We start from the raw sequence: 13,182 nt of genomic DNA, 5'->3' as shown, positions 1-13,182 counted from the left end.
GAACGAAAGGACAACTGCACGTCGTTTTTTCACCTAATTACTGCACTTCGTAACAGGATAGTAACTACTTCCTTTACTTCTTTTCCTTCCCTAGGTTTTTTGTTCATCTCCTGAATCTTAGGAGTGACTTCCCAGAGATACAGTTTTTCATCTGGATGACCAAGGATTTAGGATAGGGTGCGTCTTTTAGGGGACCCACACCTCCCACTTCCTTGTTTTGGTCCTGAAGAATACCGAGGATTACCCCTAATGGTAGAAACGTGTCGACCAACACATAGCAGAGATACACAGGTCGTAACTCCCCTGCCAGTATCTCACCATACGTTTTAAATTTTGTCCAGTTACCTTTTTATTAAAGTTAATATTGAAGTACTAACCAGGACAATTTTAACACTTACACTGTTTTTTTGCACCCCACACTTCACTACCTGCTCCACTGTAACCCAGGTGTTGAAGCACACCCAAGTGACGCTAGGCCACTTGGGTGGGCCCCGATGATGAAGCAAGTCACCACTAGGTGGTGAGTGAGGGGTTTACTAACAAAGGACCAGTGTTTCCTTGTCTGGAAAAAGCCTTCACTTCCCTCATCGGGTGATACTCCTTCAGATGTTTGTTATAAATTCTTGATCAGGGGATCAGGAGTATTCCCCGTCCAGCTTCCTAGGACGAAATTCCTTACTCTCTACTTGTTCTAGATGGAAGCAATTTATTTTGACATCTCAAAAGAGTATAAGCATTTTGCACTTCAACAATTTCTCTTCCATGGCTACATATTGTTTCTGTAATTTCAAAAATTTCTCATGTACAATCCTGTACGCAGATAAAACAATCCAACCTCTGCGTCCCAAAATAGGAAGCTCATCACCCTTCACAACTGGCGCTTTCTGCAAACAAGCAATCACAGTAGTCGGATCCGCCAGTTCCAAACAAAAACTCCAATTCTCACTCAAACCAGTGGAATCACCCCACTCACGGGCCAATGCCTCGTAAGGCGTTGATTCCCAGACGGGAATTCCAACAGGCAACTTAAAAGTAGATTTAGACCTCCTCAAAAACATTGTGCCAAAAGAAAAGAAAAATATATACAACTATAAACAAATAATATACAAAAATGTACACTGTACGCGCCAAGCGCAAACCAACAAGATAGAAACAATACCGCGCTAACAGGCTTTCGTAAACGGTTCGTGACGCCAGATGTAACGACCGGATTTTCGGACCAGGTAGAATCAGCTTACAAAACACCACCAAACCCAGCCGAAACGTAACCACCTCCCTCCTCAGGACCTATTTACCAAAGGCACCTGGGTACCTACCTGAGGATGGGGAATTAGCAATATACAAGCTCATATCATCAAAAACACCACTAAATCTATAGGGATTACTAGAAATACTCACTGATTATTCCACACCGCCCTCATACCTTATAGTCTCGCGGCAACATAGGCCCAGACTAGACTACCCTGAGGCAGTTCCGATTACTTACCATTACACACTGATCACAATCAGTGCTCACGCAAGCCACAGTCCTGTGGGGATAAACACTGTATCCCCCCAGTGCTCTCACTATTTCACACATACACAAGCCACAATCCTGTGGGTATACACATTGACCACGGTCAATACTCTCACTAACGCCACTTTCCCTAGCGGCGATCTCATTACACACTGACCACAATCAGTGCTCTCTCAAGCCACAATCCTGTGGGTATACACATTGATCACAATCAATGCTCTCATTAACGCCGCTACACAACGACGATCACTGTCCTATGAATACCTTCAGCTCTTTCTCTCTCTGTTGGGAAGTTTCTCTATATATCTAATATCTACTGGGAATATAATATTATAGGTTATGTGATAGATAGACAGGTCGATCCTTTCACACAAGAATGGCCAAATTACAATATGCAAAGGTTACATCCTAATGTAAGTGCTCCTCTACTCCCTTGCTCAGTTATCATTTACCTGGACGGGAGATGCATCCGTTCACCTAACAGCATCTGACTAGAACGAAGGTTAACTTTATTATGAATAATAACACTTGCACAGCTGTTCATTAAGAACTGGGCTCCCTTTATTTAAACAATAACAATATAATACTGCAATATAACACATAGCCTGAAAAGCAAAAGAAAGAATTAGAATGTGTGTGTACGCTAATAAGAAAGGGTCGACGTCACCTTATGCGTATGAAGTCTGGGCTCAGTTGTCATCCTGGTTCCCTTCTCGTCTGCGCCTTGGCTCATCTTAGGATCACCCCTGCAGTCACGGATACACGTCTGCACCGCTATGCTCTGTCTCCTCTGCTCCCCTCCAAGTCACTGGAACCTCCTTCTTATTCTCTACTCCGTTTGCTTCACTCTCGCTGTTCTGCACTACTCCTCTCTCCTCTGAATCACGGACGATCTTCACCTTCTAACTTCGATCTTATAAATCAGGTTCTGCCGCTCTAGTATCATTTGCTCCTCTAACTGCTTCATTCTGCATGCTCTGATCTTAGCATCAAAGCTCGCCAGCTGCTCCAACTAAAATAACTTCAATCTTTCTGAGAGAGTATCAGCCCTCGGTCTTTCTCGGACTTCAAAATGGCGACTGTCTGCCTTGAGTTGATTAACTGCAATAATGCTAACGACTATCTGCCGTCTACTAACTGACTCACGGACTGAACCCTGAACTCTCCGTGCTTTCGCTAATATGATCGTGTTCATGCATGGAAATTTACGGCCAATAACCTGCCACCCACCAAATTCTTGTACCACCCCGTGCCAAGGACACGTTCTCAGCCAGCCGGCCTGATGTTATGTCTTCGACACGAAGAAAAATACAATCCTTCGATAAGGGCCAGCCTGAGCCGGTTCTCTCCAAGCGAACAACACCTTATAACTAAAACATTACATTTGACCTAAAAGTATCTCAAGCAGCCGAGGCAGAAAGAAAGATGGAGTCTCTCCCGTTCGAGGCCTACTGGCCCCGAAATAAGCATAACTCCATTAGAAATATGCTAGCAACCTTACAAAAGGACGGATTAATACTAATACTAAAGAATCTATTCATTAACATAAATTTATAGACCCTAAGATGCAGAAAAGGGTAGGGAATTATGTCAAACACCTGGTAAATAGGCCAGGTCTGAGGTTCTAATCCTCCTATTAGAATGATAGCAGGCTAAAGTCACCTTCACTCAAAAAGGGGCAGAAAACCCAGTCAGAACACATCCTCATCAGAAGAGAATTGGCATTGGGTAGTTTGATGGGGACTTCATCTATCGGATATATTCTGACGTCTCAATAAACACACCCAATAGGGGTCTTTTTCTCTGGGCAGATCTGACAGTCTTTACCCAACGTGCTCTGTACAATGGACTGCCTACAACCCGAATCCAATAAGGCTGTTACATTCTCCCCATTGAGTTTGAGACTTGCATAGAAGCCCGAACCCATTTCTTCAGTGTAGAGGGTGGTTTTGGGTATGCAACTGACATCAGTCGGTTCCTCCGTCTGCTTCTTTTGGGGACAGGTTCTGGCTATATGACCCCATTCCCCACACTCATAGCATTGGGGCCCCTTAAAGGAACATTATCCCCTCTTGAAGGTTTGTATTTCAGAGGCTCCTGGGATGGCCTGGCAGTTTTCTTCTCATTCCGCGTGCGTCCTTTGACATATCGAGAAGACCTATCGGGTTCAAAGTTAGCGTTTTTGGTTGGCCCGAGTAAAGGACGTTGCCATCCCTATGGCTTGGTGCACAGAGAGGTGTGGTTCCTGCCGTAACCACCTTTGGGTAGGTGTTGGTATGGCCTCAAGAAACTGCTCCAAATAAATTAGAGCCATTATTTATTCTTTGCTGTTCTCTTGGGGTTATATCCCCAGGGTTAACTCGTTCCTTTCTAAATCTTGCCCTATACGCCTCAGGATCCATTCCCAAATGGTCCAGTATGATGCTCTTGATGTCCTTGAAAGGTGTATTTCCTGTGGGGTTAGCCACTTGGTACGCAGCTTGGGCCTATCCGGTCAGCAACGGAGTTAAAAAGAAAGGCCACTTCCTTCCTGCCAACCACAGGCTTGGGTAGCCCTTTCAAAGTTTGTAAAGAAAGCATCCGGGTCCTCACCAGGTTGATACTTTAGGAGGGATATGTGAGGGTGTCTTGAAGATACCCCGTGGGGGCTCTGGGTGCTCGTTGGCGAATGCATTTGACCTTCAGCAACCTTATGTATGCATTCCACTTGCTGGGTAAGTGAAGCCTAGAACATCTCTGTCAGCTTGAGCCGTTGTCATCTGTCTCTCAATGGCCCATTCTAGTCTTTCTTGACCACTAAACAGCAGTTTTATTAGTCTTTCCATTATCTCGGACTAATGGACTTTATGCTCGCATTCTCCACCAATTTTGTAACACTGTGTTGCAGTAGCGTGGTCAAGGAAATACTCACTGTACTCAGTACTTATTTCTGAATGTACTTTTTATTGGTAGTACAGGAACTCGCATTAATAGTAAGTCTCTTTCTTGTGTTCCTCTTCTTTTAGGGTCTTTCACTTCAGAGCCCTCTGTTGGGCTCCGTTCGCAGTTGTCCCTCGAACAAACGGAAAAAGGTTCAGGTAAGTGTTCTTTTATCTAATATGCTTAAGAAGGGGGGAGATGTGAGGGATAAATGATACCTTTGTAAAACGTGTAAAGAAGGGATGGAGGCTGGAGCAATCAAAAAAAAATAGAGGAAATCTGTTCCCTTTTTCGTTTTATTCGCACTGATTTGTGTGAATTGTGATTTCCTACACTCTGTTTCTTGCTAACAATACTGAAGCCAGGTGGAAAAAGGAGACTGCGAATATAGGAGAGGAGAAATGTATGAAGGAATGACATCGCATTCTGTCCCCTCTATCCTCTCATCTAATGCAGGAGCTATCTCACACTTGCCATATGGCTGTAGTCCACTAAAGGCAGCAGATCTGGCTGAAAAACGTAGAAAATGCAACTACCCAGAAAGAATAATTTGAAAAAAACTAAGAAGGAAGAGAGCTAAACACCCAAATCGTGAAGCTATGCTAGAGACTCCTACAAGGGCAAAGGAAGACCCTCCCTTAGTATGTGTGACTACATATAACATTGCCTCAGACTACGTCAAGAAAATTATAAGACACAAATAGTGTTGTGTAGTTCCATATAGGATCTTCATGTTTAGACAAAATAAACTAAGGGAATCTGCCCCACGAAGATGTGGTGCTTTTATACCCAAAAGGTATCCTCAGGGGTTCCACCTAGATGTGTTATGGTACTGTGGGCTTGTTGGCCAAGGATGACGATTGTGATGACCCTTATACAGAGTTATTATGCAGAAGATGGTAATCCTGCTATTATACTAAGAATCCTCATGCATAATAAATGAGGCTAGTTTTCAGAGAAAACCACATGACATTTATGGGGCACCTAACTAGGCAAAAGGTCCGCGCCAGAACCGTTCTGTAAAAGAGTATAGGCATGACGGCAAGAAAAGAGAGCATCAGAATAGGAGAACATTGAAGCAATATACATTGCAGACGGGTAACACCCAAAATGGCAGAACATAACCTTACAAAAAGGTCATACAACACAAGAACTCAAGTGGATAGTTCTAGAACAAGCCCAAGCAGAATCAAGAGACATAGGTGAGAGTTCTTTTTGAAAAATAACAGTGGTGATTTATATATTATTCATACAACAAAAAGGACTGAATGATGAAATACTGTGGGGAAACGTAATATAAGATATACAATAGATCATGCATGACCATATCATGATGGTTCTTAACCCCTTCGCAGCTGGGCAAATTCCCATGCTTTGCTGGGGGGCGGGGGGAGGTGTGTTCATAACGAGCTGAGCTCGTCATGACCACACCCGTTTCTTTAGAATGTTCGCACAGCAGGGGAATTAGCCCAGCGTGCGAGCGTTCTAAAGTTCATGACGAGCCCAGCTCGTCATGAGCACACGAGCACCTTGGCTCATGATGAGCTGAGCTCGTCATGAGATTCGAAGGGGTTAAGTGTAAAACTACATCACTCAGAAATCAAAATGGGCACATTCCACAATAGGATGGATTTACACCCCATCCTTGAAAGATATATAATTGCCACAAATTTAGTTGTTCATAAGCCGATCACATGACTGTCACATGATAAAGAAAAGGAAGTATTTTTCTGTTCAAGAAACAAAAAACTATAATTACAATGTAATCACTACTATGAATCTGAGACTAAAATACTGGCTCTTAATCTACAGGACAAAGACCAATTCTCAAGAAATCTGTAGTTCTTTCACAGCCCTCCTGATCATGTTATGGTCACACGACGTGAAAGAGATTAAAACCTGAGACTGACTGCTTCCGCCCCTTGATACTGGGTTCAGGGAGTGGAATAGTAAAGACTCTGGTGCTATCCTTTGACAAAGTAATACAAAAGCAGGAGAAGCCCTGGTGCACCTTCTGTTTAAAAATCCTTTTTCAGAGTGCCTAATATACACTTTATGCTTGAGTTTATTTACCCATTTGTTCCAACAGTGTGACTATAAGGAGCTCCGTCCCAGATTAAACCTATGAAGCCTTATTGTCTAAATAGGCCAAGTAGGTGTACATTCTGTACATTTTTGAAATCACATGCATGGTGTGCAATATTACAGTGTATAAAAAATAGATATTTCATTACTGCATATTGCTTTCGATTCTATCTTCCCCAGCTAAGACCAATGCAAAAACGAAAAAGTGCAAAATACTGGTCTGTATGATTTGCGTGCATGCCTTTCTTATAACCTTTTTTATAGAAAGACGGATAAACATGGCGATGAAGGCCAGTTACACTTATAGGGATTAGTGCAAAAATCAGGTCCTGAAAAAAGCTGACCGACCCACATGGGCGATTCTAACGGGTGAAACATGGCGGCATCAGATGTATAGGATCACTACTCCCCTATGAGATTGCACAGTTTTTAATCTTGCCAATGGACTATCCATTAAAAAAATAGTAGGATCCGGCAGGCCATTTTAATTTCTTCTCACAATCCCAAAAACCACTTAGCCAAGTAACTCCACTTACAGACGTGTTGAGTTCGTCCCTCCACACTAGGTGAGGGGGCCGAGGGTCCGATGATGAAGTAAGCCATAGTTGGTACCCTAGGGTGAGGACCCTAAAATATATATTCCAACAGTGATTTTTCACCTATTTACTTGGGTGAACAATCCTTCATCCGAGTGAGACAGTGGCAATGGAACATTCTGTCTTGTGGATAGTAATAGGATCCAACAAAATATGGTAACCCTCCTCAAGTATTGTTGTATATGAAAAGGGAAGCTGAGGGTAAAACCTTACACACTCCTAATTGTTGTCCTATGCACCACACACTTCTACAGGCCTACTGCTCACCCTACACAAAGGTGGGCATAATCTTTTATATTTGGTGCAATAAGAATAGCAGTAAAAACTAAGAAATAATGTGTTCATCTCTCCTGTGCAGTGGAACATGGGTATCGCCAAGAGGGCATAAGAAGAGCAGTGAAGCATTTATATAGTACTTGTAACACAGGCAGGGAGCCGAGATATACTGGACAAGTAAACCCACAATGGCAATGGGATAAATAATTCTAAATAGTCTAAACCACCAATAGTCGCTCTGGATAGCATTCCAAACATTTGTTTTTTCACTCACTGTGCCACTCTAGAACGGTCTTTTGTATCTGCATTCAACGTTAAAAGGTTATTCAGCGTGTGTCTGAAGCTAGACATTCATGAAAAATAAGCATTACTACCACTCTGTTGGATCAGGAACGGAGTATAACCAGCACAGATTTAAAAAAAGCTAAGCCAAAAGAATAAATTAAACCAAATAAAGGGGTTCAATAAACATTAAAGAACTCCACTAAGTACACACCATTTCTTTATATATTATATGTCCAGTGGTCTTCAGTGAATTTTCAAAATAGAAAAGGAAGTCATACGACTGGCAATAACAATATATGAAATACCATTACTATGCTTGTTCATTCTTCATGTTATGCATATGGACATCTTAATTTATAACCGTTGCTCATCAAAACTTGTATATTCATCAATTGTATTATTTAAAACTACTATAATATGGCAAGAGTTCGGTCTCCTGCAAATAACTGACATAGCTGACATTTGAGGAAGAAGGAAAAGCAGACACAAGATTAATGTAATGAAGAAGAGAAAGGAAAAGAACTGCGAGATAATAAAATCTGTAATCGGATAAATACACCGCTTACTCGTACTCATTAGGATGATTTAAATGTAGTCTAAACATACTTCGGGACCTATTCACAAATTTCCCTGTTGAATTACTTATGTGTAAGTATACTCCTACTCATAGGTGTAAATCCAGTCTATTTTGCTGATTTTTTGCTGATTTTTCGAGCGTAGATTTACACCAAACTCTAGACCTACATGTATGACTAAATTTGAATAGAAACGTTGCTGCTAGCATTTTTACCCTAAAATTAATATAATAAAATTATATACCACATTAGCTCTTCCTAGTTAATGTTTAAACCTGATATTTGTTCTATGTCACATCGTATTTTGTAATGGGTAAATACCAATGAAAATAAATTTTAAAAAAGAAAACATAAAATATATGCATTATTTTATAAATATTTTTCAAACTAAATAAAATAAAGTCACACTAACTAGAATTTCTTTTTAAATTAAAATTTGGTAAATGTAATTGAAGTTGAGTTTAAATAATATAAAATATTTTGCTAAAGTTTACATTTTTAAATAAGTTGCATATTTGTTTGTAAAACATATAAAATTATTAATTGTATATAATTATATAATTTAAGAATGTGTGTGTGTGTGTGTGTATGTGTGTATATATATATATATATATATATATATATATGTATATATATGTGTATATATGTATGTATATATGTTAATTTATATATATATATATGTATATATGTATATATGTTTATATATATATTTTTTTTCTTTTCACGAATGCCGGTAGTTAAGGAGCGCTGTCAGCGGGCGGTCCGAGCAGGGCACCGGCAGTCCCGAATTATAGACTCCAACATCGGTTCACTGCGAACAGATTGCCCGGACACCTTTTCTGTGCAATTCAATAAAGATTTATTGGCAACTACAACCCGTTTCGGCGGTTAAGCCTTGATCACGCTTACCATCTCGCCACAAAAGTGCCATTTAAATCCACAAACGAATGTAAACCTAAACAAAGGACTACTTTGCAGGTCAACCAGGAGTATTGGTGAATGTGTCAGCCATTTTAACATATCATTAGAGGCAATGTAGATAGTCATTGTGACACATACACAGACTGTGAAGAACCAAATAAAGCATCATATTCTTTTGAAAATAAAAGAATATTATTCAACAGTGTCAGCTCTATAGTGAAAAGCACATTGCCCCAGTGGGCGGATTCAAAATATAATATATAAATGTCAAAATTCTTCTCGCCCCAGTGGGCGTGGCAATGAGTCTTGTAGTGGTAATACCACGGTTCTCCTCGCCCCAGTGGGCATAATATTGAAGATATCCAGTGCCTTCTCACTAATAAGTTCTTCACACAAAATAGACATAGTCTGCACAAACATTCCTAAGTACCTGCAAGGAGAAAAAGATTAAAATTACTGAAAGTCAGCTGTGACAAGCTATCATGCCAGTTCAAATTGTACTTAGTGAAGGTGTATTGCCAATTCTTCATTAACACTGAGTCCAACGGTACAGTACATTCAAAGTCAATGATATAGGTTGATTCGAGTTTTCTTAGAGAGAGTTCACAGTTACCACCTCTCATCCCCAGGTCTACTTTGTCAATCACCACCATGAACGAGGTTATAGCAGTAAAACCATCTCAACTGCATGTGAGAGGGTGGAGAAGATTGCAAGGAAGGACTTACTTTACCCAGCTAGAGAACCAGACATCTCTAATACTAATATATATATATATAGTTAGGACCTAGCTACCATAGGAAATCCGCAACATTCTATTGGGAATAACTTTGGCGCCGGTTTAGGAATTTGCGTGTAATTTTCCAAAATTGTGGCCAGCTCTGCTGCGCTCCTTCCCTGAAAGTTTCGGGGGTATTCGTGAAGTGGGGGCTGAGAAAAAAGGGGGGTCCCAAAACGTGTTTTCCCCATTTTAATTTCCATGGAATGTTCTGACCAGTCTACAGCCCGAACCGCTGAACGGAATTACACCAAACTTGGAAAAATTGTAGGGACTGGTACGCAGAAGTGCCTTTGCTATATTTGGTGAAAATTGCTCCAGTGGTTAACTTCAAAAACACATATATATCTGGGCGGAGCCTAACCACACATCTCATCGTGAGATCTGATTGGCTGTCAGCACTTCATCCAAGAAGTGTTGGCAGCCATCTTGGGACCAATATACATGATAGCACCTCATTAAAAAGCATTGTAGTTAATAGAGGGTTTTAGGACTTTAGTTACATTATAAATCATTTGTTAATGGTACCATACTCATTTTAGGAATTGTGGTGTGTTCGAAGGTGATTTTACCATTGGAAAAAGCCTTCTGGCGGGATATCATGAATCATGTTTGAAAGAAAACTATTATCTCATGCTTTTCCCACTGTGGTTTGGAAGGGGATCTATAAGCTAAACTGAAAGCATATTTTCTGTAAATTCACATTATCTTTCTCAGTCATGTGAGAATGAAGTCTGACATTCTCAGTAAAACATGTACATCCAACAAGGACAGAGACTGTCAGTTGATTCCTTTGTGTTCTACGGCAGCCTTCTAGAGTGTTCTAAATAACAAATAGACTGCTAAGTCCTACTTATTACAAAGGTATGGCACACCTGAAGCCATCTTGATTGGAATAAAGTGGCAACTCTTAAACCATTTATTTTAAAAAGGAACAACATGAGGGGGTATATTTTGCCATAGAAAGTATGATTAGTGCTGCAGAAAGAAAAATGAGGGCCCATTTTGAGTGACTTCTCAAATCCTCTTCAATTTCATTAAAACATTCTGACATGCAGTCTCCCAAGATGGCCACCAGAGACAAAAGAGCCCAAATGTAGCCCAAATATCACCCAGATGTAGCCCAAGTATAGCCCAAGGAAAGAATGTCCCAGAGTGTTCTAAAGAACAACTAGAGCGCTAACAGGCTTACTTATGATAAAAGTATGGCACACTAGAAGCCATCTTGATTGGAATGAAGTGGTAAGTCTGAAAACATGTCATTTGAGATGTCATCAGTGATGTCACTGACCATGTCATGAATGATGTAATATGTGACATCATCAGCAGTGGATTGCGGGTGCGCGAAATATAGTTAGTACAACTAACTATATAGGAGCAATTTCAATGGTTTTGTATGAGTGAAATGTCCAGCTAACTCTAACACTCCTAAAACTTATAGTTTTTTGAGTGAGTTTTAAAGGTTTTTAAATGCTAATTCCTAACTATATAAGGCCTGAAACCTATGGTTTTTTTCAGTGAATATATATGTATACATACATACTAAAAAAACAAAGGTTACAGAGATGTTATAGGTAGTCTCATGTTTCACTAGTACAAAACCAGAGACCGTCAGCAGCTGAGCTAACTAGAACTCGCTTCCTAGATTGCACTGCTTATGACCTCTCATAGTATATCACTTATGAGATGGTCAGTGACCTATCTGATGACATCATCCAGTGACTGTTTTTAAAAAGTTTGAGTGTTAAATATATATACCTAGGTGTATTGGTGAATCAGTAGGTGTATGAGTGCCTGTATGGATGAATCTGAAAAAAAGACGTAGTGATAGATTCCTTACCTTAGAATTACTCCCAGGCGCCAGACTGGATAAGGAAAGTTTTCGTCAGCAGTACCCCTGCGTGTCGAAAGGTGGCGCTGTGCGGCTCCGCATCCGTCGTTGGTGTCTGGGCGGCGAGATGACGTCACAGCAGCTACTTAGACGTCGCCCTCGCGTACAGACGTCAGGGTTTTTTTTTCGTGCCAGCAAGCGCAGATCCAGAGAGAGCGTTACTCCCCGTCACTTTTTGACTGAGTTTTTCGAGGCCTTTTTCTCTCTATTTTTCGAGTCGATCCTGGTGCGGTAGGGAACCCGGCTTGAAGTCACGCGGGGTCTGTCATCGTATGATATCTGTGACGGACCCACACCGCGTGTGCCTTTACTGCCTGGGGCGCTACCACGACCCCAAGTCGTGCCCGACTGCCGGGCCCTGGTGCCGAAGACTTTGCGGAAGCAGTCCCGAAAGTTGCTTGAAGTCTGGCAGACGGCTCCGCGCCACTCAAGGTCCTGGTCATGTGGGAGGTCGAGGGACCGGTCGCAGAGCCATCACCATCGTTCGTCAGGATCGAAGTCTTCGCATTCGGGGTCAGGTAAGACGAAGCATTCCAAGAAGTCGAAGAAGCGCTGTCGCTCTCAGACTTCCCCTCGCCGGTCGTGGTGCGACACGGCTAAGGGTGCAGGTGGTGCCTCCCCCGTTGCTCCGGCAGAGCCTACACGGTCGCCGCCGGGCTACCCGCCCTTCCCGGCTCCGTCAGCGACTCCAGCCCAGCTGCAGGAATTTCTGTCCGCCTTGGCTCGCCTCTTTGGGCCGTCTGGCCCCGCCAGTTCACCTTCGGGCCCTGGGTTCCCGACTGGGGGTTCTCGCTCTTTACTGCTGGCAGCTCGGCTGTCTGCACTGGCCTATGCGCCACAGGATCCCCATGGATCTGGGCTCGGATCCTGGTTGACGAAGGTTGACCTTGTGACACCTCCACCGACAATGACCCCACTGACACCATCTTCAACGTCTGCCCCATTTCAGCCGATTCCGTCGCCGATGGGGGATTTCTATCCCTATGTCCAGCCTCCTTATTTTCAGCCTGTTTATCAGCCTTCGGAGGAAGGGGAGAACTGGGAGGGGTCTGAGGACCCTCTCAGAGCTCAATGTGAGTTTGACCCAGACTGGGCAGAGGAATTGGGGGATGCCAGTGGTCTTGATACCTCTCCTGACCATGGCATGCTGTCTCCTCCTACCGTGGCTACGGAGGAGGGTGCAAGTTACACAGTAGTGTTGAGTAGGGCGGCCGAGGCCCTCCACCTCAAGCTCCCTACAGTGGCCATCAGGACTAACCTCCTCACAGAAGTGCTTCAGCCGGCACCTACCTCTGCAGAGCCACTGCTGCCTTTTAATGATGCACTTTCAGAAGGTCTTTTG

The 13,182-nt window shown here is 42.3% G+C and overlaps 1 protein-coding gene across 11 annotated transcripts in view; it reads left to right on the top strand.

Moving 5' to 3' along the window:
• NAP1L4 (nucleosome assembly protein 1 like 4) overlaps positions 1-13,182 on the top strand; it is a 1,422,554-nt gene that overhangs the window by 359,403 nt on the left and 1,049,969 nt on the right. For 7 of the 11 annotated variants that reach the window (XM_086957858.1, XM_086957861.1, XM_086957857.1 and 4 more), the window contains one exon: positions 4,522-4,593. The exons of the other annotated variants lie outside the window; for them this stretch is intronic. In XM_086957858.1, coding sequence (XP_086813984.1) covers positions 4,522-4,593 — 72 coding nt within the window. The remainder of the gene's footprint in view (positions 1-4,521; positions 4,594-13,182) is intronic. 11 annotated transcript variants of the gene reach the window in all.

The sequence above is a fragment of the Lissotriton vulgaris genome, chromosome 2_1, assembly GCF_964263255.1.
Source record: "Lissotriton vulgaris chromosome 2_1, aLisVul1.2, whole genome shotgun sequence".
Taxonomy (NCBI): domain Eukaryota; kingdom Metazoa; phylum Chordata; class Amphibia; order Caudata; family Salamandridae; genus Lissotriton; species Lissotriton vulgaris.
Note: the sequence above shows the minus strand (reverse complement) of the source record. Positions and strands in the feature narration are given on the sequence as shown.